The 27,638-nt window shown below is 47.0% G+C and overlaps 1 protein-coding gene across 8 annotated transcripts in view; it reads right to left on the bottom strand.

The window, feature by feature from the left end:
* LOC118368434 (rho guanine nucleotide exchange factor TIAM2) overlaps window positions 1–27,638 on the bottom strand; it is a 132,055-nt gene that overhangs the window by 34,298 nt on the left and 70,119 nt on the right. For 3 of the 8 annotated variants that reach the window (XM_052496929.1, XM_035752516.2, XM_035752515.2), the window contains exons 7-15: window positions 26,948–27,133; window positions 26,553–26,699; window positions 22,613–22,669; window positions 13,324–13,491; window positions 10,671–10,775; window positions 10,456–10,534; window positions 10,226–10,315; window positions 9,863–10,096; window positions 2,684–2,787 (exon numbers count right to left, since the gene is read on the bottom strand). In XM_052496929.1, the coding sequence (XP_052352889.1) occupies window positions 2,684–2,787; window positions 9,863–10,096; window positions 10,226–10,315; window positions 10,456–10,534; window positions 10,671–10,775; window positions 13,324–13,491; window positions 22,613–22,669; window positions 26,553–26,699; window positions 26,948–27,133 (1,170 nt within the window). Of the gene's footprint in view, window positions 1–457; window positions 789–2,683; window positions 2,788–5,495; window positions 5,575–5,628; window positions 5,663–9,862; window positions 10,097–10,225; window positions 10,316–10,455; window positions 10,535–10,670; window positions 10,776–13,323; window positions 13,492–22,612; window positions 22,670–26,552; window positions 26,700–26,947; window positions 27,134–27,638 lie in introns of those variants that run through there. The other 5 variants (XM_035752521.2, XM_035752520.2, XM_035752523.2 and 2 more) reach the window with 3 other exon arrangements.

Raw genomic sequence — 27,638 nt, 5'->3', positions numbered from 1 at the left:
GACAACCTGCTGTCTACAAGTGGTAGACACAGGGGTGCAGGCAAATGGCCAGCCTAGATATTCACTATTTCCAGCCAGTGTTTACAGTCTCGAGAGGGAGATTTTTAGGAGCATCAAACAGCATACAGATCGTTCTCTCTCCTCTGAGCTGCAATGTTACGTTTCAGTCCACTGAAGTGAGGATCATTAAAACCTGGCCCTCCAGATGACTGGTCTCATTAATGCAGCCCTATAATAAAGCTTGGCATAGATACTTTTCCCCAATCTCTAAAATCGGTCGGTTTTATTACCATAATGCAGAAAGCTTTCAAACATGACGCATAAATACACTTTAATGACTTAAATTAGTTATTATTCACATATATTTTTTTTTAAAACTGACAACAACAAAAACTCCCTGGGACAAAAATAAACATCAATTGAATCATCACTGGACAGCAGCCATTTGCATACTTACAGTAGGAAAAGTGGAGCTGTGATGAAAGCTGAGGTGCACTAGCCGTCACCTAGCGTTTCCCTGCTACAGAGATAACCCAGAGTCCCCCTCCTTGACCAAGTCACTAAGGACTCCCAAAACCGAAAATGATCACAGAACAAGCTCCTTGAAATTAAAAAGGTAGGCTTGATTAGAAAAACGCTTGCCAACAATTATTTACCAAGATAGGAAGGAACAACAACCTCCAGACTAATCTACTGTTCTAATTCTAATACCTACAGAGAGAGAACAGACCTCACGTCTATTCTCCCTCTATGCCAGGGGTCGAGCCAGAGAGCTAGCAGAGGGCCAGGCTTTCAGGTTCAGTACAATGCCTCTGCTGCTTCTACTGAGGGCTAGGACCCGGCATGGCCAACCCTGACTCTGTCATTAAAACTTCCTGCTATTCTGGGTGTCTATCTAGGGTGTTGGGGCCTCAGACAATGACAGAGTGAAGGTTAGTAGCAGGCAGAGGGAGTGTTGACAGTATGGGCGTGAGACTGAGACAAAGGGCCTCTCTCTCGGAGTGTGACAGTAATAAGCTGTCTGTAGACTGAGGCCAGCGTAATTATATAGAGATCTTTAAGGGTGGTGCCAAGACTTCTTCAGCCCCACTGCCACAGCTGTCCCTGATGAGGGGTTCCAAGCACACATTTATATATGCCCAGCTCACACACTAATTTGCACACATATATACTTTATTAGGTACACCCATCGAGTACTGGGTCAGACTACCCTTTTTCCTCCGGAACAGCCAGAATTCTTTGGGGTGTGGATTCTACAAGGTGTGGCGTTCAAATGTTGCTCATTTGGTACCAAGGGACCTAACATGTGCCAGGGAAACATTACCCACACCATTACACCACCGCCACCAGCATGTACCGTTGACACCAGACAGGATGGGTCCATGAACTCATGATGCGTACTTCAAATTGTGGCTCTGCCATCAGCATGACGCAACAGGAACCGGGATTCGTCGGATCAGGCAAGATTTTTCCACTCCTTAAATTGTCCAGTGGTGGTGATCGCGTGCCCACTGGAACAGCTTCTTCTTGTTTTTAGCTGATAGGAGTGGAACCTAGTGTGGTCGTCTGCTGTGTAGGGTCCCAAAGACCCTCCCCAACATTGATTAATGGGACCTTAAGATTCATATGCTTGTACTGTTGCTATGTGTCTGAACTCTGCCACTATACTTTGCACAAGCCATCTGTATTAGTCTTTGCGGTTAAGCCCGAGCTGTTGCAAGAGTGTGCTCGGCGTGTGTCTGGTTTTGACATTTTGATCTTGGGTGACAGTGGCCAATGCTAATGAATTCAGAGAAGCTACTGTCCCAAGTTACTTTATAAAAGGTAACCTCGGCTTATTGCTGCACAAATACATTGACGTAGGTGATCACACCACCAGGGAGTGATCACGTATATAATCAGCTGTGCCCCTTGGTTGGTTGCAGAACTTACTGAGACATACGCGCTGAATTTCTATTTTCAACTTCTGTCTGCCCATTGCATTAATAAAGGTTTGATTGATTTACTTATTGTCTGATTGCTGATTTCCCCAATAAGCCAATGATTGACAAGGAACCTACCCCGACAGCTGCAATAGCTTATCCTATCCACTGTGGTACTGTGCCGTTACTTGCCCGTTTGTGGCACACCTGTTAGTTTGCAGGATTCGTGCCATTCTCTTTCGACCTCTCCCATCAACGATCTGTTTTCACCCACAGGACTGCAGCTGACTGGATGTCTTTTGGGTTTGTCGCACCGTTCTCTGTAAACCCTAGACACTGCCAGGACGCCGGCTGTTTCTGAGATACTGGAACCGGTGCACCTGGCACCGATGATCATACCACCCATCAGAGTCGCTTCGGTCACTCGTTTTGCCCATTCTAACGTTCCATCGAACAGTAACTGAAAGCCTCGATGCCCGTCTGCTTTATATCGCAAGCCACAGCCACGTGACTCACTGTCTGTAGGAGTGAACCATTTCCGTGAGCGGGGCGGTGTACCGAATAAAGTGTGTACATTAGTAACTGTTTTTCAAAATTGCTTGGGGTCTGTAGTGTGTTGGTTCATGGTCTCAAAGCTCTTGATTATTCTGTCTCCCCCGCTCTGTCTCTAGAGCTCTCCGACTTCCTCTCGGTATGTTTATGCCGACTCATTGAACCCAGTGTGGGCGGTGCCAGCGGGCGCAACATTCATTCAATCTTACCTTGCTGTGTTGTACGGCCCTGTGGCTGTGGCGGGAGTGTTGTAGACGATTCTCCAGCCCAGAGCCTAGGGACTCACCAGGGACCTCTGGCACCAAAGAGACATCTGAGGAGAGAGAGACACAGCAATGCTCAGTGTTTTTTCTAGGGTTGACCATCTTGGCCAATTCATACAAGCACTGCTAAGTGCTGTTGTCGTCGAGGCTAGTCCTGTCACACACCAGTTCCCCTGAGAGGGAGAGATGTTTACAGTTCAGCATCTACTGACCACAGAACAGAAACACGTCTCTAGTAACAGTATACCACGCCATCATAGTTGTCCACGGATTAGAAGGCAGCATTCTAACAACCGTCACAATAAACATCACAGAGAAGAGGTCTTCCCACTAGTCAGACAAGAAAACAAATCCTCTAGTTTGTTAGACGTGGTCTTAGGAGAAAGCTGTTGATAATATACTCTTGTTGTATCTTTCCTGAAAATCCCATTTTGGGAAAGGGCTCAGCCACACGCTGCTCCTGGTTAAAAAGGCACCTGGCTGGATTAACTGGGGCTAGATCGGATTACAGTTACTGGGGCTGGTAGGGACATCTACCCTCCCTCCCTGTTTCTAACAAACTCACAGGCTTGTGGGAAATCAACTCAGCACATGAGCACAATTAACGGGCTTGACCTTTTCATTGTATTCTGAGAGATAAAGATTTGGTTAACACTTTACTTGACACCCAGCGTCACAACACGTTGACACAGTCATAACCAGGTATGTCATAACAGCTGACATAACATGGTCATAACACTGTCATGACATATATTTAGACCAATATGTACGGCTGGTTATGACACCTACACAAGAGTGCCAAAACCCACCACACATGGCAACAAAAAAAACATTACACCATAGTCTATTTGTCAACACTATGTTCATGTTATATACAATTTTCTGAAATTGACCATATTAAAATGAATATTATTGTGATTGTGCACACATTGATGTCAGACACGCACTAAGTAAAGTGACACAGGATGGTCATAATGCTTTGACAGTGTCATAAAGTGTATTTCCTATACGCTATTCAAAATATGATGAAACAAACAGGACTGTAAATAATTTGTTACAACAACAACAGAGGACTTAAGAAGCAACCTAAAAACGAGAGGAAACGTCTTGGCAGGGAAAAAACATTTGAATAAACGTTGGTTTTAACCCTCTTATATAGGTGTCATAATCAACCGTGCGGTGTATGTCACAACAGGTGTAAATATATGGCTGATGACAGTGTTACAAACATATTATTTCAGGTTATGACAAGTTATGACTGTTATAACCCTGCCAAGCACATCTCAAGTCAATATAACATGTCACAGAACATTTCCAATACACACCAGGGGTGCAGCCTTCTACTATAGAGTGGTATAGCGTGATGTTGGCACACTCCAGGATTGTTCAGAGTTTACCTCTCATCACCCTCATTAGCCTGACTGGGATAGCACCCCCTCTAGAGGTTGAGGAGGAAACTGCACCCATGTTGCTGGCCTCTATCTCATCTCTCACTAGTGTGTGTGTGTGTGTGTGTGTGTGTGTGTGTGTGTGTGTGTGTGTGTGTGTGTGTGTGTGTGTGTGTGTGTGTGTGTGTGTGTGTGTGTGTGTGGAGGGGAGGGGGGCACTGTGTAAGATGGTTTTATCTTCAACTAAGTGATAAGCCAGTGGCTACACAGTTTTCGGTCAATTTTGCTGCATGTCATCACCAGTCCTGCAGTGTGAAGTGTTGCCTGTGGTTTTGGTTCAGGATGTTGTAGTGACAAATGACTGTATTTAACTCTCTCCAGTACAGTGGTTTTTAAGTAGTTGACGGCAAGATATTTTACATTATAAATATTCCGCAACCACGCAAATGGTGGTCCGCAAGAGCTTTTGACGGGGATTCGGTGGTCACCGGAACGGAAAAGGAAACGCTTATCTAGTACAAACTGTGAGAACTCAACACCCCAAATACTCGAAAGAGAAACCTTCTCAGTTCTCATACTCAGAATAAATGAAGCATAATGACATGAAAACCCGATCTGTATAAATAGCATGGTGAGAAAAACCCTCATATTTAACTTGCTGCATGGAAATTCATCCTAATTTCACTATCGAGCAAAACTACAGTGTTCAACGGATTAGGAAGTCTTCCCATTTCATATACTGACCAGGTGTATCCAGGGGAAAGCTATGATCCCTTATTGATGTCACTTGTTAAATCCACTTCAATCAGTGTAGATGAAGGGGTTGAGACAGGTTAAAGAAGGATTTTTAAGCCTTGAGACAATTGAGACATGGATTGTGTATGCGTGCCATTCAGAGGGTGAATAGGGAAGACAAAACATTGAAGTGCCTCTGAACAGGGTATGGTAGTAGGTGCCAGGTGAACCGGTTTGACTGCGTCAAGAACTGCAACGCCATTGGGTTTTTCACCCTCAACAGTTTCCCGTGTGTATCAAGAATGGTCCACCACCCAAAGGACATCCAGCCAACTTGACACAACTGTGGGAAGCATTGGAGTCAACATGGGCCAGCGTCCCTGTGGAACGCTTGACACCGCGTAGAGTCCATGCCCCGACGAATTGAGACTGTTCTGAGTGCAACTCAATATTAGGACGGTGTTCCTCATTTTTTTGTCCACTCAGTGTAGAAAGACTATAGACTGAAGCATCACCAGCAAAATAAATGACACAAACTTAATTTCCAGTCTATAACAGACACTTCTTTGAAAGACGTGATACATATAGATGTGTGGCAAAAAAAAAAACATGTCCATTTACTATGATACCCTTACCTTTGAAAGTATCGCAAAAACCAGAGAAGTGAAATGTTGTGCAATTTAAAAAAGACCAAAGCATGCTCATCCAACTGTGACTGTCCCAGCTGGCTGCATAGGAGGTAGGTTTTACTCCAGAACACTGCCTCACCGTGTCAGTCCTGGAAACTACGCCTTCAATTCCTTAGACCTTCAGTAATACTCCACCTTATCACAACACTGCCTCTCTCGTCTGAACACACGTGTTCCAAGCCTTCCACACCTTTTTTTGCTGCTGACGTCGGTCCACTTGACTCTGAAGGGCCAATAGGGCTGATGGCTTCTGAGGAAGTATTTGACTCTCAAAGCAGGAAGTCTGTGGTTCATTCGCAGGGCGTAAGTGACAAGACCATCTAAGTCCGCATCTCTACAGACAGAAGCAGACGTAGGGAGGACTGTGTGTGCGGGCGAGAGAGTGAGAGAGTGAGAGAGATAGTGTGAGAGAAATGTCAACCAAATCCTTTGTTAAATGATTGATTTGTTTCTTTTTAATATAATGTTTAAAATGGGTTTGTTTTTGTTGATTGTGTTTTGTGTATGTTTATGTTTGTCTGTGCAATATGTGTCCTGCTGTATTTTACTCGTTTTATATCGTATTAGTTTTTTTTGTCCTATGAAATTGTATATACAGTGGCAAGAAAAAGTATGTGAACCCTTTGGAATTACCTGGATTTCTGCATAAATTGGTCATAAAATGTGATCTGATCTTCAACTTAGCCACAATAGACACAGTGTGCTTAAACTAATAACACACATAGTACTGTATTTTTCTTGTCTATATTGAATACATCATTTATACATTCACAGTGTAGGTTGGAAAAGGTTTGTGAACATCTAGGCTAATGACTTCTCCAAAAGCTAATTGGAGTCAGGAATCAGCTAACCTGGAGTCCAATCAATGAGAAGAGATTAGAGATGTTGGTTAGAGCTGCCTTGCCCTATAAATAAAAAACACTCAAAAAATGTGAGTTTGCTATTCACAAGAAGCATTGCCTGGTGTGAACTATGCCTCAAACAAAGGATATCTCAGAAGACCTAATATTAAGAATTGTTGACTTGCATAAAGCTGGAAAGGGTTACAAAAGTGTCTCTAAAAGCCTTGATGTTCATCAGTCCACAGTAAGACTGTCTATAAATGTAGAATGTTCAGCACTGTTACTACTCTCCCTAGGAGTGGCGGTCCTGCAAAGATGACTGCAAGAGCACAGCGTACTAATCTCATTGAGGTTAAGAAGAATCCTAGAGTGTCAGCTAAAGACTTACAGAAATCCCTGGAACATGTTAACATCTCTGTTGAGTCTACGATACGTAAAACACTAAACAAGAATGATGTTCATGGGAGGACACCACGGAAAAAGCCGCTGCTGTCCAAAAAAAAACATTGCTGCACGTCTGAAGTTCGCAAAAGAGCACCTGTATGTTCCACAGAGCTTCTGGTAAAATATTCTGTGGACAGATTAAACTAAAGTTGAGTTACTTGGAAGGAACACAACAACACTATGTGTGGAGAAAAAAAAGGCACAGCACACTAACATCAAAACCTCATCCCGACTGAAAACTATGGTGGAGGGAGCATCGTGGTTTGGGGATGCTTTGCTGCCTCAGGGCCTGGACAGCTGGCTTTCATGGACAGAAAAATGAATTCCCAAGTTTATCAAGACATTTTGCAGAAGCATGTTAGGCTATCTGTCTGCCAATTGAAGCTCAACAGAAGTTGAGTGATGCAACAGGACAATGACCCAAACACAGAAGTAAATCAACAACAGAATGGCTTCAACAGAAGAAAATACGCCTTCTGGAGTGGCCCAGTCAGAGTCCTGACCTCAACCCGATTTAAAATGCTGTGGTATGACCTCGAGAGCGGTTCACACCAGACATCCCAAGAATATTGCTGATCTGAAACAGTTTTGTAAAGAGGAATGGTCCAAAATTCCTCCTGACCGTTGTGCAGGTTTGATCCGCAACTACATAAAACGTTTGGTTGAGGTTATTGCTGCCAAAGGAGGGTCAACCAGTTATTAAATCCAAGGGTTCACATCCTTTTCCACCCTGCACCGTGAATGTTTATATGGTGTGTTCAATAAAGACATGAGAACATATAATTGTTTGGGTGTTATTAGTTAAAGTCAACTGTGTTTGTCTATTGTTGACTTAGATGAAGATCAGATCAAATTTTATGACTAATTTATGCAGAAATCCAGGTAACTCCAAAGGATTCACATACCTTTTCTGGCCACTGTACATGGCTCCAGTGGAGGCTGTTGAGGGGAGGACGGCTGATACCATTCCAGCCATTATTATGGGCCATCCTCCCCTCAACAGCCCCCACTGGAGGGCTATCTTGAAAAAAGAGACACTGGTCTCAATGGTGACTTCCTGCTAAAATAAAGGTAAAAAATAAAATAAAAAACATGGTGTGATAATTTCATACCAAAAACAAATTTCCACAGAACCCATCAGCATTTTTCTGATATTCTGGCATCATTTCAATTATGATATCACACTGGTGGAGAAAAGCAAGGCAGGGCAACAGCTTGCCGATACACTGTTTCCAGAGAACGTGTTGGTGGCACCCACACATGCTGACAGTAGGCTCAGTCCTCCCACACAGTAGCTGCCAAGTAGAAGCAATTCTGTGGAAGTATGACCCTGACTCTCTCTCACCGGCCACCTGCCACAGACAGGAACACTTGCAGTATGTTTACTGCACTCAATGAACAGTAGATGCAGTATACAATACTAAGCCAAGGTCAACATCAATGCATTGTCAGTCTGTCTGTCTACTGTGATTGTTGGTGACAACCCAGCTTCACAGTACACCAGCTGATGCTGAGCTCCATCACACAATTGATGCCAGTTCTAGTAACTGTGTTAAGATCTGTGAAGTGATGCATACCAGCCTTTTGGCAAAGACACAGTACTGGGTGTGTGTGTTAGTGAGTGGGTACGCACAGTTGAAGTCGGAGGTTTACATACACCTTAGCCAAATACATGTAAACTTAGTTTTTCACAATTCCTGACATTTAATACGAGTAAAAATTCCCGTCTTAGGTTAGCTAGGATCACCACTTTATTTTAAGAATGTGAAATGTTAGAATAATAGTAGAGAGAATTATTTATTTCAGCTTTGATTTATTTCATCACATTCCCAGTGGGTCAGAAGTTTACATACCCTCAATTAGTATATGGTAGCATCGCCTTTCAATTGTTTAACTTGGGTCAAACGTTTTTGGTAGCCTTCCACAAGCTTCCCACAATAAGTTGGGTGAATTTTGGCCCATTCCTCCTGACAGAGCTGGAGTAACTGAGTCAGGTTTGTAGGCCTCCTTGCTCGCACACGCTTTTTCAGTTCTGCCCACAGATTTTCTATAGGATCGAGGTCAGGGCTTTGTGATGGCCACTCCAATACCTTGACTTTGTTGACCTTAAGCCATTTTGCCACAACTTTGGAAGTGTGCTTGGGGTCATTGTCCATTTGGAAGACCCATTTGCGACCAAGCTTTAACTTTAACTGATGTCTTGAGATGTTGCTTCAATATATCCACATCATTTTCCTCCCTCATGATGCCATCTATTTTGTGAAGTTTCTCCAAAAAGTATGATCTTTGTCCCTTTGTGCAGTTGCAAACCGTAGCCTGGCTTTTTTATGGTGGAGCAGTGGCTTCTTTCTTGCTGAGCGGCCTTTCAGGCTATGTCAATACAGGACTCATTTTACTGTGGATATAGATATTTTTGTACCTGTTTCCTCCAGAATCTTCACAGGGTCCTTTGCTGTTGTTCTGGGATTCATTTGCACTTTTCGCACCAAAGTCTCCTTCCTGAGCGGTACGATGGCTGCATGGTCCCATGGTGTTTATACTTGCGTACTATTGTTTGTACAGATAAACGTGGTACCTTCAGGCATTTGTAAATTGCTCCTAAGGAAGAACCAGACTTGTGGAGGTCTTCAATTTTTTTTCTGAGGTCTTGGCTGATTTCCTTTGATTTTCCCATGATGTCAAGCAAAGAGGCACTGAGTTTGAAGGTAGGCCTTGAAATACATCCACATGACATCATTTTCTGGAATATTCCAAGCTGTTTAAAGTCACAGTCAACTTAGTGTATGTAAACTTCTGACCCACTGGAATTGTGATACAGTGAATTATAAGTTAAATACTCAGTCTGTAAACAATTATTGGAAAAATGACTTGTGTCATGCACAAAGTAGATGTCCTAACCAACTTGCCAAAACTAAAAACAAAACTGTATGTATGTATGTATGTATGTATGTATGTATGTATGTATGTATGTATGTATGTATGTATGTATGTATGTATGTATGTATGTATGTATGTATGCCTTCTCACCTGTGCTGGACTTGGCGCGGTGGTGTGTGTCCAGAAAGTCCTGCAGCAGCTGTGATTGGTTGGGAAGTGGGGTCGGGGTCGAGGGACCAGAGTTTAGGGGTGAGGTGGACGCGGCTTCCCGTCTGAGGGTCAGCTGGAGGGTCTGCTCCGAAAACAACATCTGGATCAGACCCAGGTCCAGAGTGGACACGCCTCGACCGTTCAGAACCACAATCTCATCATCTGGTCTCAGCCCTGGGAGAGGAACGAACACAAAACAAACACAGGAAGAAATAAGGGCACACTATAATTACACAGTACCATCGAGATACGCATGAACACTTCAATATGAATCATGTTGAAGTCAAAGTCAAGTGAACATACCTTCACTAAAGGCCAGTCCATCAGACAGCACCTCACTGACAAATATGCGGCTGTTCCTCTGTCCGTCTATGTGGCCTGTCACAGCAAAGCCTGACAACAGAGACGAGAGAAGAACGATGGTTCGCAGGGTGCAATGACCATAATAATTACATACAGACAATTATTTATAGGATGTCTGTGGCAATGACACACATACGGTTCCCTGTCTGCTAGAGAACAAAAACACTCACCAAAGTCCCCAGTGCAGGCAGGTCTGGTCATCTGCAGGGTGAACACATTCAGCAGGAACACCTCAAGCTCGTCATACAACTGCACAAAAGAGGGACAACTCAGCTTAGAAACCACAACTCCACACGTCAACCAGTGATGTTAAACACAACTTCAACAACGTTAGTGTTCTACGCATTTCCAGGGAAGTATTATGCTGAATAGTGTGTTTTCTCACCAGGTCATGTAGTAGTTCGCTCGGTGCAGGGGTGCGGACCTCTACGTTCTGGGCCAAGCATCTGTGTAGTCTGAGGCAGTGCAGGCTAGGGTCCAGCTGATTCAACTGTGACAGGAAAACACTGTCAAACACCCTGAATGCAGCAATACACAGCAAATACAACTAGTCTCGGCCAGATACATGGTCTCATGTGACATGGGATGTCTTCACTTACAGCTCCAGGGTGATTAAGATGAAGTGGCATCGAGTATGACCTGTGGAATTAATAAAGTGTGTGTGTACATGTGTCTGTGCTGTGTGTAGGGCTGTGACAATACCAGCGTATTGAAAACACGCTCCTTTAAAAAACCTGCTGTATAAATATTGTGTGCTTTAGCTTGGAAAACAAATGTGACTGGATTTATTTTTTATTTCACCTTTATTTAACCAGGTAGGCTAGTTGAGAACAAGTTCTCATTTGCAACTGCGACCTGGCCAAGATAAAGCAAAGCAGTTCGACACATACAACACAGAGTTACACATGGAATAAACAAACATACAGTCAATAATACAGTATAAACAAGTCTATATACAGCATGTGCAAATGAGGTAGGATAAGAGAGGTAAGGCAATACATAGTCCATGGTGGCGAAGTAATTACAATATAGCAATTAAACACTGGAATGGTAGGATGTGCAGAAGATGAATGTGCAAGTAGTGATACTGGGGCGCAAAGGAGCAAGATAAATAAATAAATACAGTATGGGGATGAGGTAGATTGGATGGGCTATTTACAGATGAGTTATGTACAGATGCAGTGATCTGTGAGCTGCTCTGACAGCAGGTAATTAAAGCTCATGAGGGAGGTAAGAGTCTCCAGCTTCAGAGATTTTTGCAGTTCGTTCCAGTCATTTGTAGCAGAGAACTGGAAGGAGAGGCAGCCAAAGGAAGAATTAGCTTTGGGGGTGACCAGTGAGATATACCTGCTGGAGCTCGTGCTACGCGTAGGTGCTGCTATGGTGACCAGTGAGCTGAGATACGGCGGGGCTTTACCTAGCAGACGCTTGTAGATGACCTGGAGCCAGTGGGTTTGGTGACGAGTATGAAGCGAGGGCCAGCCAATGAGATCATACAGGTCGCAGTGGTGGGTAGTATATGGGGCTTTGGTGACAAAACCGATGGCACTGTGATAGACTGCATCCAATTTGCTGAGTAGAGTGTCGGAGGGTATTTTGTAAATGACATCGCCAAAGTTGAGGATCGGTAGGATGGTCAGTTTTACGAGGGTATGTTTGGCAGCATGAGTGAAGGAGGCTTTGTTGCGAAATAGGAAGCCAATTCTAGATTACATTTTGGATTGGAGATGTTTAATGTGAGTCTGGAAGGAGAGTTTTACAGTCCAACCAGACACCTAGGTATTTGTAGTTGTCCACTTATTCTAAGTCAGAACCGACCAGAGTAGTGATGCTGGACGGACGGGCAGGTGTAGGCAGCGATTGGTTGAAGAGCATGCATTTAGTTTTACTTGCGTTTAAGAGCAGTTGGAGGCCACAGAAGGAGAGTTGTAATGGCATTGAAGCTCGTCTGGAGGTTAGTTAACACAGTGTCCAAAGAAGGGCCAGATGTATACAGAATGGTGTCATCTGTGTAGAGGTGGATCAAAGAATCACCCGCAGCAAGAGAGACATCATTGATATATACAGAAAAAGAGTCGGCCCGAGAATTGAACCCTGTGGCACCCTCATAGAGACTGCCAGAGGTCCGGATAACAGGCCCTCCGAATTGACATACTGAACTCTATCAGAGAAGTAGTTGATGAACCAAGCGAGGCAGTCATTTGAGAAACCAAGGCTGTTGAGTCTGCCGATTAGAATGTTGTGATTGACAGAGTCGAAAGCCTTGGCCAGGTCAATGAATACGGATGCACAGTACTGTCTCTTATCGATGGCGGTTATGATATCGTTCGGATGACAATGTTTATTTCCAACAATAGGGCTGTTTTCCTAAAGAAGTTAAAAATCGTCTTTGTGTCTCCTTGCCATGATACTAACAAGTATCGCGATCCTGGTATCGTCCCGGCACAAGAAGTGTGGGTGAGAATGAACTAGCTAGCCATCCACTCTGTCACACACCTGAGAGACAGAGTGAGGGCAGGTGAGTGTGTGTCACATGTGCCAACACACAGGTCAGAGAGTGCAGTGTGTGTGGGCCGGGAGACAGACGGACAATGAGACGGACGGCCAGACAGACAATGAGATGGCCAGACAGACAATGAGACAGAGACGGCCAAACAATAAGACAGAGACGGCCAGACAACGAGACAGAGATGGCCAGACAATGAGATAGAGACAGTAAACATCTGGAACTGTCTACAGAGTTCTACAATGGGCATAACAATAAATAAATACATGAGTGTGTCACAAACGGCAGCAGAGTGTGGGTTGGTCAAATTACTCACAGATTGGAGCTTTTAACATGATTACATTGGCAGAGTGTCGTTTAAAAAATAAATAAAAGCAGGGTCAATAAAAGCAAGGCATAACCTAAAGTAAAAGCTTCTCTCTTAAGTGCCTCTATTCAAATCAAAGATATATCTGCCATAATATTAACACTCACAGGGCTTCGTTCTGGGAACGTGAACATCATAACAAAATCCCTTCTCTGTGACTCTCACCTTGCAGGCTAGGGAGACGACATCAGCCACTGTATGGTCTCGTCTCATAGGCACTTGGATGGCGTGGCTGTCGGGCATGTACACACAGGTCAGTGTTTCTCCACTGCTCTCCCAAAGGCCACTCTCGGGGGGAGCCAGAGAGTAGTGGTTGGCCAAGCTGTCCAGTCTCTGAAAGTAGAGAGATGGCGGGAGAGAGAGGGCAAGAGAGAGAGAGAGAGAGAAAGAGAGAGGGCGAGATGGCGAGAGAGAGATGGTGAGAGAGAGAGGGGGCGAGATGGCGAGAGAGAGAGAGGGCGAGATGGCGAGAGAGAGAGGGGGCGAGATGGCGAGAGAGAGAGAGAGATGGCGAGAGAGAAAGAGGGCGAGATGGCGAGAGAGAGGGCGAGATGGCGGGAGAGAGAGAGGGCGAGATGGCGGGAGAGGGCGAGATGGCGGGAGAGAGAGAGGGCGAGATGGCGGGAGAGAGAGAGTGCGAGATGGCGGGAGAGAGAGAGGGCGAGATGGCGGGAGAGAGAGAGGGCGAGATGGCGGGAGAGAGAGGGCGAGATGGCGGGAGAGAGAGAGGGCGAGATGGCGGGAGAGAGAGAGGGCGAGATGGCGGGAGAGAGAGAGGGCGAGATGGCGGGAGAGAGAGAGGGCGAGATGGCGGGAGAGAGAGAGGGCGAGATGGCGGGAGAGAGAGAGAGGTCGAGATGGCGGGAGAGAGAGAGAGGTCGAGATGGCGGGAGAGAGAGAGGGCGAGATGGCAGGAGAGAGAGAGGGCGAGATGGCGGGAGAGAGACAGGGCGAGATGGCGGGAGAGAGAGAGGGCGAGATGGCGAGAGAGAGAGGGTGAGAGGGCAAGATGGCGAGAGAGAGGACGAGATGGCGAGAGAGAGGGCGAGATGGCGGGAGAGAGACAGGGCGAGATGGCGGGAGAGAGACAGGGCGAGATGGCGGGAGAGAGACAGGGCGAGATGGCGGGAGAGAGAGAGGGCGAGATGGCGAGAGAGAGAGAGAGAGAGAGAGAGAGAGAGAGAGGTCGAGATGGCGAGAGAGAGAGAGGGCGAGATGGCGAGAGAGAGCGAGAGAGAGGGCGAGATGGCGAGAGAGAGAGAGAGGGCAAGATGGTGAGAGAGAGAGATGGCGAGATGGCGGGAGAGAGAGAGATGGCGAAAGAGATGGCGAGAGAGAGGGCGAGATGGCGAGAGAGAGGGCGAGATGGCGAGAGGGAGGGCGAGATGGCGAGAGAGAGGGCGAGATGGCGAGAGAGAGGGCGAGATGGCGAGAGAGAGGGCGAGATGGCAGAGAGAGGGCGAGATGGCGAGAGAGAGGGCGAGATGGCGAGAGAGAGGGCGAGAGAGAGGGAGAGAGGGCGAGAGAGAGAGAGAGAGGGCGAGATGGCGAGAGAAAGAGGGTGAGAGGGCAAGATGGCGAGAGAGAGGACGAGATGGCGAGAGAGGGCGAGATGGCGGGAGAGAGACAGGGCGAGATGGCGGGAGAGAGAGAGGGCGAGAGAGAGAGAGAGAGAGAGAGAGAGAGAGAGAGAGAGAGAGAGAGAGAGAGAGAGAGAGAGAGAGAGAGAGAGAGAGAGAGAGAGAGAGAGAGAGAGAGAGAGAGAGAGAGAGAGAGAGAGAGAGAGAGAGAGGGCGAGAGAGAGAGAGAGAGGGCGAGATGGCGAGAGAGAGAGAGGGCGAGAGAGAGGGCGAGATAGAGAGAGAGGGCGAGAGAGAGAGGCCAAGATGGCGGGAGAGAGAGAGGGCGAGATGGCGGGAGAGAGAGAGGGCGAGATGGCGGGAGAGAGAGAGGGCGAGATGGCGGGAGAGAGAGAGGGCGAGATGGCGGGAGAGAGAGGGCGAGATGGCAGGAGAGAGAGAGGGCGAGATGGCGAGAGAGAGGGCGAGATGGCGAGAGAGAGATGGCGAGAGAGAGAGAGGGCGAGATGGCGAGAGAGAGAGAGGGCGAGAGAGAGGGCGAGATGGCGAGATAGAGAGAGAGGGCGAGAGAGAGAGGCCAAGATGGCGGGAGAGAGAGAGGGCGAGATGGCGGGAGAGAGAGAGGGCGAGATGGCGGGAGAGAGAGAGAGCGAGATGGCGGGAGAGAGAGAGGGCGAGATGGCGGGAGAGAGAGAGGGCGAGATGGCGGGAGAGAGAGAGGGCGAGATGGCGGGAGAGAGAGGGCGAGATGGCAGGAGAGAGAGAGGCGAGATGGCGACAGAGAGGGGGCGAGAGAGAGGGCGAGATGGCGACAGAGAGGGTGAGAGAGAGGGCGAGATGGCGAGAGGGCAAGATGGCGAGAGAGAGGGCGAGAGAGAGGGTGAGAGAGAGGGCGAGAGAGAGGGCGAGAGAGAGGGAGGGCAAAATGGCGAGAGAGAGAGAGGGCGAGAGAGAGAGGGGCGAGATGGCAAGAGAGAGAGAGGGCGAGAGAGAGAGAGAGGGCAAGAGGGCGAGAGAGAGAGAGAGAGAGAGAGGGCAAGATGGCGAGAGAGAGAGAGGGCAAGATGACGAGAGAGAGAGAGAGAGAGCAAGATGGCGAGAGAGAGAGAGGGCAAGATGACGAGAGAGAGAGAGAGAGAGAGGGCGAGAGAGAGAGAGAGAGAGGGCGAGAGAGAGGGCGAGAGGGCGAGAGAGAGGGCGAGATGGCGAGAGAGAGGGCGAGATGGCGAGAGAGAGAGAGGGCGAGATGGCGAGAGAGAGAGAGCGAGAGGGCGAGAGAGAGAGAGGGCGAGAGGGCGAGAGAGAGAGAGGGCGAGAGATAGGGCGAGATGGCGGGCGAGAGAGAGAGGGCGAGAGAGAGAGGGCGAGAGAGAGAGGGCGAGAGAGAGAGAGGGCGAGAGAGAGAGAGGGCGAGAGAGAGAGAGGGCGAGAGAGAGAGGGCGAGAGAGAGAGAGGGCGAGAGAGAGAGAGAGATAGGGCGAGATGGCGGGCGAGAGAGAGAGGGCGAGAGAGAGAGTGCGAGAGAGAAAATCAGTCAGCGGACAGATCAATAGGTTTCTATTAAACCGAAGCAGAAACTGGCAGTGACTCAAAGTTCAGTGCAGAGATGTCATGCAATTAGCCATTTAGACATCGCAGGGTGGAGTCGTTTCATATAATAACCATCATAATGATGGTGGACACAAGAGGATTGATTACAGGGGGCTATTGGCAGAGTTTGCGAGGAACGTGTCTAGACGGGCGACATCTGCACAGATCTACAAAAAGACCTAGCATCATCATGATAATAATAGCCCCATTTAGTTCTAAGTGCCATCCAGATGATTTCATGTTTAGTGACGGATTAATGGCTGCCTTTACAGGCTCTTTCCAGGAGACCATCTGAGGCCCTTAGGCCAATTATTCCCTATCCACATTAACAATGAGGTTGGGGTTAGCATTAATGCTGGGTTGTGTCCTGCCACTGGGCCTCAGAAGCTGCAGTATTCGGCTTTTGGTTGCGACTCCATGTCTCTGAAGGGAAAGAGATTGTGGGCGACGCCACAGTAACACCACAGACCACAGCTGCTATACAGGCTCCACATCGCGAAGAACCACTCAAACATGTTTCAAAAGTCACAACGAGATAGACATTTCCAGTTGCTATGGTAAGGTCTGGAGGAGAGAGGTGGAGGTCTGCCACTTGGAGAGCCAACAGAGTGGTGTGTGTGGCTCCTGGATGCGGTCTGTCTGTCTGCTGGTGTGTCACAGAGGAAAACCTTGGGAGACATTCTCCCCCAGAGACCTGACTGGGAGACTAAGGTCTCTTTGACTCGGTCTATGTTTGTCGGGCATGTTTGTCTAATCCTAAAATAGTCTTTATCCCCAGGTCCCAACAATGGACAATTTTCCTTTTTTAACTATCCTTGTGGGGACTTTTGGGGATTTCACACACACACACACACACACACACACACACACACACACACACACACACACACACACACACACACACACACACACACACACACACACACACACACACACACACACACACACACACACACACACACACACACACACACAAAGTGGCTTTCTGACCAAGGTGGCTAGAAAAAAAACATGTACAAGAAAACAGTCATTGAATTTTCCAACAACATGTCCATTTGGAAAGAATAACCTGACAGAACACTGCCAGCATAAAGCCTACCAATGTTTTGGCCAATGTGTTGCTCAAACCTTTGGGTAGACAAGCAACAGAGAGCTGGTTCTTCTACAACTTTCTGTCCTCTCCTGTGGGTTAATGAGGCCATGTTTATACATTCAGAGAGAAAAACGGGTTGTCATGGCAAAGGTTGCATAACATCCACCCTGTCTGTCTGTCCATCTAACACGGTGTGACTGGAAACTAAACGTTCAGTTGGCGCTTGGTGACCAGTCTGCCTCTTCACCTCAAGCCCAGTAGCTGCAGAGTGACTGTGCACTCATTCATGGCCCCAGGCAGGGTTGTAATGGCCTGGTCAACTTTCCACAGGCCAAGCCAAGCCTCAGCATGCATCAGCCCTCAATATGTGTGTGTTTGTTTGCAAACCCAAACTTCAGTATTTCCTAACTTAAGAGGGGAAATCATTTCTAGCAGCCAACAACCATCCGGTACCTTCTAAAATGGAATCAAGAGTAATGGACACTTCATGTCAGCGCTAACCACCACTCCAAAACACTCAACTCTGAACAGTACCTTCTAGCAACAGGCGAACATACAAATACTACAGCTCGGGCAAATCTTTGTGTAACATCGAAATGTACCATTTTTTTAAACGAGAGGAAACGTATTAACTTCTTATGGATAGGGGGCCGCATTTTCGTGTTTGCATGAATAGCGTGCCCAGAGTAAACTGCCTCCTACTCAGTCCCAGATGCTAATATATGCATATTATTAGTAGTATTGGGTAGAAAACACTCTGAAGTTTCTAAAACTGTTTGAATGATGTATGTGAGTATAACATAACTCATATGGCAGGCAAGAACCTGAGAATAAATCCAACCAGGAAGTGGGAAATCTAAGGTTTGTAGGTTTTCAACTCAGCCCCTATTGAATATACAGTGGGATATGGGTCATTTTGCACTTCCTAAGGCTTCCACTAGATGTCAACAGTCTTTAGAACGTTGTTTCAGGCTTCTACTGTGAAGGGGGGCTGAATGAGAGGGGAATGAGTCAGAGGTCTGTCAGCAGCCTCAGTCTTGTAACGCAAGGCCATGAAAAAGTTACCTCTCGTTCCATTGCTTTTCTACAGACAAATGAATTCTCCGGTTGGGACATTATTGAACATTTATGATAAAAACATCCTAAAGATTGATTCTATACATCGTTTGATTTGTTTCTACGACCAGTAATATAACTTTTTAAAATTTTCGTCCGACATTTCCACTGGACTTGCCCGCGCCTCATGAGTTTTGATTTGTTTACTAAACGCCCTAACAAAAGGAGAGATTTGGACATAAATGATGGACTTTATGGAACAAATCAAACATTTATTGTGGAACGGGGATTCCTGGGAGTGCCTTCTGATGAAGATCAAAGGTAAGTGAATATCTATAATGCTATTTCTGACTTATGTTGACTCCAACATGGCGGATATATTATTGGGTTGTGTATGTCGTCTGGGACTGTACTAGATTATTGCATGGTTTGCTTTTTTTTTTTTTTTTTTGACACAGCGGTTGCATTAAGGAGAAATATATCTTTAAATCTGTGAATAACACTTATTTTATTAATGTTTATTATGAGTATTTCTGTGATTTGACGTGTCTCTGTGCAAATTCACGGGATGTTTTGGAGGCAAAGCCAAATGTAAACTGGGGTTTTTGGATATAAATATGAACTTGATCGAACAAAACATACATATATTGTGTAACATGTTGTCCCGGGAGTGTCATCTGATGAAGAATATCAAAGGTTAGTGATTCACTTGATCAATATTTCTGCTTTTTGTGACTCCTCTCTTTGCTTTTTGTGACTCCTCAAATCGCTGTATGCTTTTCTGTGACTAGTTGCTGACCTAACATAATGTTATGTTCTGCTTCGCCGAAAAGCTTTTTTGAAAGCAGGGAGAAGCTAACATAACCGGCACTTCCGTTCTTCTGACCTCACATGCAGTAAGGTGGCGGTGCTCACGGGTAACAAAGCGTGGCAGAAAAGGAGGGATGGGGGCGGCAACAGCACAGCGGCAGAGGAAGGGGGTGAGAGGTCAACTACAGTACAACAGGTCAGAGAGCTGCTGGTTGAATAGAGGCGGTGACAGGTGGAACAGGGGCATGGTGGGGGAATGGGAGTCAGGGGGACTGACATGGTCTGTCACAGTCTCTGGAGAGCCAAAGATTTATACAGGAGCACCATGATGCCATTCACTCCTAAGGGATACAGGTGATGAGGGTTCGCTGGCAGCCACCATCAGAGCCCTCCATATCCCTCATCAACAACCTGAAGCTCCCCCCCGATTTGCAGCATTCCTTCCTAGCCTGTTTAAACAATGTCAACAGATCACCAGCCTGTTGAGACAGCTGTGGAGAAGCCCATCTCATAAAAGAACATAGCCCCCCCCCCCAATCCACCCAATCCTTCAGTGGGTTATGGGAGTTGGAGACGATTGATTAATAGAACCATTGCTGAAATTAAGATCCAGAAAGACCCAAAAACAGTAGAGAACAAGTCAAAGCCATCAAACAGGAGACAGCGTGTTGACTGGATAGAGAACAGAGAGACAGGTTGAAATGCAAATGGGGCTGGCTCCTCTCTTCTCTGAGCCATTAGATCATAAATCTCTTCATAAATTAAAAATGGCCTCTGGGAAAGACGTGTCCTCATCCAACTCCCGGGTGGAGGGGGAAACGGGTAAAAGATTGTAACACTTTCCCCAACAACATTGAAAGCTCGTCTTGAAGAAAGGCCACCTTTGTCCCTTCTTCAGCCACATCCTACTCTGTGGCTGGGTGGAGCTAGAGGTGGCTATATGGTTTTAACATTGGCCACATTCACCCTGGTCCGCTACTCTCTGACTCCATCTCAATGCAGAGCTTTGTGTCCAGAGGGGTGACGCGAGGCTGCCGCACAAATATACTGCTCTCGCTGTGTGTTCATTGTGACCAGACCACCCGTTTGCATGTCAAACTATCTGTCCCATAGATCCCAACACATTCAGGACAAGTTGTTTTGTATGGATGAACAGGGGTGCAGAAGAGCCACAGACAACAGAGGTACAGTGCTATCTGTGTGAGAGAATTCTAGACAGTATTTGGAACTGCCTGACAACAGGTGTGTTACCAAAGGGGGTTTACAGTTGCATCTACATTATGTTAGCGCTCAGATAGTGAGAATTTGTGGTATTCACTCCCCACTTCCACACAGAGAGCTTCTCAGCACTGTCTCGCAATACTTTAGAATTATCACCTTTGTGTTGTAAAGAGGAGCCCCTAAATACACCACCAGAACAAGTCTGGAGGTTTAACCCCAGCTGCTTAAGGCGTCCGCATAATTCCTATCCCAAACAGTTCGGGGGGGGTTCTTCAATAAGGTCTTCGTTGACATTCAACGAGAGACGAGTCCTTATTTACATTTTTCTATTGCGCGACTAAGATCTCTTCGGCAAAATGAATGACAGATTTCTTGAGTTATCTTAGATTAAGTCTGAGTATTTTGAGGAGGTGTATACTAGCTACAACATCTCAAAAAATTGGCAAACATTATTATTGGCTGCTTTTTTTCTTGTTTTTCAAGCGAAAGTCTTTTAACCCGGCTGTGTTCTAGTCGAATAGGACCGATTTACAAGTTCTCTCTGAACTGTCATAAGGTTCCATGACTTTGTCCACACAGGGCATCTGAACACACAAAATACATTTGGATGATTTTCATTACATTTTGGGTGTTTTATTTAACTTTTGTACACCTGTGGTGTTCCCAGTCAAAAATGACCGGTCATTAGAAATGAATGGGTGAGACTACAATTAGTGTAGAACATTGAGTTCAGGCCCATGCCCATTCATCAGATGGAAACACTTCCTCTCCCAGACCCCCACATGCATGTGTGTTTGAGCACAAACACACACACCCCTCACACACACCTCACTCCCCTTCTTGGCTTCCATGGCAACCCCCACGGGAACCTTTCCCCAATAGAATCTTTCCCCCACGGGAACCACGCCTGTTGGCATTCTCACAAACAATCGCTGCATTGTTTCAATAATATATAGAACTTTTCTCGCAGCTCTGGTACATAAAAGCTTTTTAGAGGCCTTGCTCACAATTCATTCTGTGGCAGCACAATGACCAAGCGATATACTGTATGTGAGGCTCTTGATCAATCTTTGATCATGACTCTGGTGAGGAGGAGAGAGTCCTTGTTAAACTTTGACACACAGTAGTCAGTGATAAATAGCGCAATATGTTATAGTCTAAATAATCCATACATTATGCTTTTTTTTTTTAACTCAAAAACTAGTTGTATGAGCTCAGGTCAATGAGGCCTACAGGCCATAAATAGCAAATAGAAGTTCAAAACGTATCAACTTAAGTTGATAAAAGATCTAACACGACATAAGGTGATAATATATGTATTATTATGGATTCATAATCAGCTATAATGGGGCGGTCATTTTGGACCGGGAACACAGAATGAATTAACATGAAACTAACACAACAGGATGGTGAAGGGAGTATGCGAGGACACTCGTTCGGTTCGGCTAGGCACCAGCCCAACTCCAGCACGCCTTTAGACAGCGAGGGGTAGAATGTCAGCGTGGGCTTCTATCGGACACGGTGTCTAAAGGTTACTCGTGGGTAAGACGCTGAAGATGACCAATTGGTTCCGGTAGGTTAAATAACTCACTTTAGAGCTCTATGATCTTGTCTTTGTATAGTATCTCTTCTTGTGGTTTATGTTCCCCCTTAGAACCACTGGGGTGCAGGTTTTTCTCCTTTTGATGTCCAGAAATGGCAGTCGAGTTAGACCACTGCAGATGGCAATAGAGGAATCTCAGCTTTCATCCTGAACACGCCCTACGTGAGACACGACATGCAGGCATGACCCTTAACCCCTGACCTGTGATAACACCTGGGAGATGTTATCACGCGGCTTGCCATCGTAATTCGTAACCATGAAGCTTGGCGAGACGCATGATTCTCCTGTTCCATGTTTCAGCCATATGCACTCACTTAGAAAACCTGGACGGTAGACGATCAGTCAATGAACCATAAGATTGTTTGACACTTGTTTGATATCTAATCCGAAGCAGGCATCAAACATTTTTTTTGGTGTATTTTAACATTTTGATATCCATATTTCTTAAAAGGATCATACGATTTTATGAAACGGTCATATAAAAAATGGTAACAGACTCACCTCAGAACTAGTGTGTGGGAGGCAGAAGGCCTGTCCGCCTTCATCACTTTCAAAGATCTGCAACGAAAAGAAACACACATTGACTTGACTCGTAAAAAAAAACCCTTTAGTCACCTATTAAAACAGCAGTGGCCCATAGCGGCAGACGTATTACACAGACACACTGTTATTATGTAGCTAATTAAAAAGTGAGCCGTGAGGGCCCGGGGCTTTGATATCATCCCCATGGAGGATGGGGCAGAGGCACAAGGCAGTAATAAGCAGTATGGAGATACAGAAACAGGACGGAGGATAATAAGACTTGTGTGTGGCAGGAGAAGAGATGAAAGGAGAGACCGCCCACCAGGGCAGAGAGGGGTGTGTGGGACACCTCTCCCTCTCCAGACCCTTTACTCTAGCTCTGGAGGGGGTTAGTAAAATATCCCTCGTCAACATCAGAGTTGCAACTTTTCTGTTTACACATACCACCCCAACAGATCCACAGATGACGGAATCTCTATTGTACTCCACACTGTCCTTTCCCACCTGGACAAAAATAACACCTATGTGACAATGCTATTCATTGACTACAGCTCAGTGTTCAACACCATAGTGCCCTCAAAGCTCATCACTAAGATAAGGACCCTGTGATTAAACACCTCCCTCTACAACTGGATCCTGGACTTCCTGACGGGCCGCCCCCAGGTGGTGAGGGTAGGCAAGACATCTGCCACGCGAACCCTCAAACGGGGGCTACGCCTCTTCCCCCTCAGGGGGCTGAAAAGGGCATGGGCCTTCAGATCCTTCAAAAGTTATACGTCTACACCATTGAGAGCATCTTGACTGGCTGCATCAATGTGTGGTATGGCAACTGCTTGGCATCCGACTGCAACGCGCCACAGAGTGTATTGAGTACGGCCCCAGTCCCTGCCACCCAGGACCTCTATACCAGGCGGTGTCAGAGGAAGGCCCTAAAAATTGTCAAAGACTCCAGCCACCCAAGTCATGGACCGTTCTCTTTGCTACTGCATGGCAAGCGGTACCGGATCGCAAATCTGTGACCAAAAAGAACAGAACAGCTTCTACCCCCTTATGCACACTCACTGGACCCGACCCTCTGTTCATTATTCATTATTCAATTCATCCTGATTGCCTAGTCATTTTTACCCCTACCTACATTTACACATTACCTCAGCTACCTCGTACCCCTCGACATTGACTCGGCGCCGGTAGTCCTTGTATATAGCCTTGCTATTGTTCTTTTATTGTGTCGCTTTTGCTTTCGTCGTACTTTGTAACTCATGGTTGGGGAAGGGCTCTTAAGTAAGCATTTCACGTTAAAGCCTCCACGTGTTGTATTCGGCACATGTATCAACTACAATTTGACTTGGACAAAGCCACATTCAAAGCCTCCACATGTGAGTGCATCTCTTAGAATACCGTAAATACCACAGTATGTAGACAAACACAATTAGGATAGCAATTCAAATTATACAGGAACTTCTCATCTAAACCATGTTGCACATCACGTTGCACACTTGATTAATGCAAGGATTCACAAATGTGTGGCTATTTTAAAAGCCTTTAATATCTTTCCTGGGACTAGTATGTGTTGTCAAAGTTGTGTAGTTAGCCCTCTAAGGAAGGGTGAGTCTGCAGGTTCAGAGGGATGACCAATAACTATTCTACTGTACTTCAACCCAGCTAAACCTAAACACTCAGCCTTGCGACAGATGAGACTCGGATGAGAACATGGCCTCTCCAGACAGAAAGCAGTAGTAGTGAAACATACAGTACTCCACTGACCTCTGTCTACCTAACCCATACTGAATGTAGCACAGAGCAGGCCCTGTTACAGTAGGTTTAAAAACCACGGGTTGACTGTTGTAAAGCCAACTCCGTCTAGAAGTCTTAAACCTCCTCGGCCTTGTCTACTACAGCACCTAAACCCTGGCCAGGTAGCTTCTAGCGTAAAGCTACACCCTCTTGTCTAGCAGAGAGAGGAGAGGAGAGGGCCTGTCCTGTGCTGAGGGAGAGGTTCTGATTTTGGAATGACCAACCAGAGAAAATTGGATTTGGGCTTAGTCAAGGGAGATGACTCAAAGTGACGTGGGAGGTGACTAATGTTTATAGTATAGAAGTAGAGAAAGGAGAGAGCCAAGGATATATGATATGAGAAAGAGAAAGTAAAGGAGTGAGCGAGTTTGGCATTAAAGATCAGCCTGCTGTCTAAACCCCTCTGTAATAAGCACGTGTCATGAGCAATGGCGTCACACAGAGGCTCAACTAGTCTCTAGGAAAGATGGGAAACGTATTCCCACACTACCCCCAGCCCTGCCCACACTACCCCCAGCCCTGCCCACACTACCCCCAGCCCTGTCCACACTACCCCCAGCCCTGTCCACACTACCCCCAGCCCTGTCCACACTACCCCCAGCCCTGTCCACACCCTACCCCCCAGCCCTGCCCACACTACCCCCAGCCCTGACCACACTACCCCCAGCCCTGTCCACACTACCCCCAGCCCTGCCCACACTACCCCCAGCCCTGTCCACACTACCCCCAGCCCTGTCCACACTATCCCCAGCCCTGTCCACACTACCCCCAGCCCTGTCCACACTACCCCCAGCCCTGTCCACACTACCCCCAGCCCTGTCCACACTACCCCCAGCCCTGCCCACACTACCCCCAGCCCTGTCCACACTACCCCCAGCCCTGCCCACACTACCCCTAGCCCTGCCCACACTACCCCCAGCCCTGTCCACACTACCCCCAGCCCTGTCCACACTACCCCCAGTCCTGCCCACACAAGACAGCAAATGTACCTGGGGTCATCCTTCTACAACCCCTTTGAAGCAGTCACTCTTAACGGGAATCAACATCATAGTGGAGCAGAAAAGTATCCCAACTGGAGAGCTACGCTTAGGAGGGAAACCTGTGAAAAAGCGCGGAGCTGTTTTAATATTTAGTGGACTTACACAAACCATCTGTTTGTCGCTGCAGGCCCCGGTACAGCAGGCTGCAGCTTACCACATATGGCTTTTAATAATTCATGTTACATCACTGCTTCAACTAGCCGTGTGCCACCTCAGCCTTCTGCGCTGTGAAACCAAACTGGGTCTCATTAGCTAACCTGCTAGAGCTTCCAAACACACCTTAAACAACATCATATAAAACCACACACACACATATACTGTAGCCCCCCGCAGAGGGGGAGGGGTGAGGAGCGTACTGGGAGGAGCAGGGAAGACCCTGCTGTTGGAATTAACGACACATGGCCTCTTATGAAGAGGACTAAGGAGAATCAGGGGCAGGAAGTTAGCAGTGTCTACAGTTTAGATGGGTGCTTTATGGTCCCTACAATCACAGATACACCAGTCAGTCAGCTCCAGTGACAGCCACGACACGGCAGGAGAAACATTTATGAATCGACAAAGTGAAGCCTCGCTCACAGAAGAATTACACCAAGGGAAAGATCATAGTGGTGTCCTCAAAATATTCACCTACTTCGGTCTAGGAACCACACCATTATCTAAAATACATGGATTTTCCTAATAGGCTTGATCATGGGAACCAGGTCTTTTCCTGGTCTTAAAATAGACCACCTACCGTACTGACTCTCCTGGGCAGTACCTTCAGGGTAGAGGGGGGTGGACTGAAATCTACATCAATAAATAATGAACCTGTGTGGAAGTGTAATTACTAACCTGAGAGACTTAAATCCCCCTGTACCTGTGGTTGAAATGCTCTCTGTTTACATAAGAGTGGATTATGCACTTAATACTCAGAGAAAAATATGAGTTTAATAAACAAAATCTTATTGATGGGGGGGGGAAAGCACCCCGGGGCCACATTTGAAATTTCTCCAAGAATTGTGAGAAAGTCATGATTTGATTTCCTCGCAGGAGTGTTATCGACTGGGCCAGTGTGTGTGTTCAGTGTGTGTGTTCAGGTACTGTACCTGTTCTGTAGACGGCCTCTTGTCGCGGCCCTTCTTGGTGAAGTTGTCGAGGCCTTTGAGGGAGGAGAAGAGGCCTCTCTTGTTACGTGATCTCTGGCTCAGGGACATGGAGCGCCGCCTCAGTGTGGCCTCATCCCTGGAACAGATCTGACGACATAACACACCGTCAGCACGAGGATCAAACGCAGCAGCTAGACAGCAATCAACCTGCTTCAACTTCAGTCTCCTACAGCAATTTGAGAGTTTACACCTTAACTGAACATCTTTAGCTACTGTAGAAAACCTTTCGCGCCAGACCAGACTTCTAAACGACAAACTCTGGTCAACTAGAGTACTTTCTATATCATTTGGAGAGACAGCCCTACCCCTCAACCTTGCCATATGAAGGGCCTCACCAGTGCGTGGAAGGAGGACACAGAGAAGATACCCAGGCGTCCCAGGGCGGTTTTGGAGGGCCGGCTGGCTGCAGCTAACAGGCTCTTGGGGTTGGGCAGCTCGCCCCCCTGCAGGCTGGCCAGGTAACAGCGCATCCTGAACAGGTCCATGTTAAACTTCTCCAGGTTCTGCTCCCACTGCTGGATCTGTCGGGAGAGCGGGAAGGAGGAGTGGTGATAAGGGACAGTTGGAGAGGTGGGGAGATGAGAACAGGGAGGGAGGGACAGTTGAAGAGGTGGGGAGATGAGAACAGGGAGGGAGGGACAGTTGAAGAGGTGGGGAGATGAGAACAGGGAGGGAGGGACAGTTGGAGAGGTGGGGAGATGAGAACAGGGAGGGAGGGACAGTTGAAGAGGTGGGGAGATGAGAACAGGGAGGGAGGGACAGTTGAAGAGGTGGGGAGATGAGAACAGGGAGGGAGGGACAGTTGAAGAGGTGGGGAGATGAGAACAGGGAGGGAGGGACAGTTGAAGAGGTGGGGAGATGAGAACAGGGAGGGAGGGACAGTTGAAGAGGTGGGGAGATGAGAACAGGGAGGGAGGGACAGTTGAAGAGGTGGGGAGATGAGAACAGGGAGGGAGGGACAGTTGGAGAGGTGGGGAGATGAGAACAGGGAGGGAGGGACAGTTGGAGAGGTGGGGAGATGAGAAC

This window comes from Oncorhynchus keta, chromosome 35 (assembly GCF_023373465.1).
Source record: "Oncorhynchus keta strain PuntledgeMale-10-30-2019 chromosome 35, Oket_V2, whole genome shotgun sequence".
Classification (NCBI taxonomy): domain Eukaryota; kingdom Metazoa; phylum Chordata; class Actinopteri; order Salmoniformes; family Salmonidae; genus Oncorhynchus; species Oncorhynchus keta.
The sequence above is the reverse complement of the archived record's forward strand: the minus strand, read 5'-3'. Positions and strand labels throughout refer to the sequence as shown.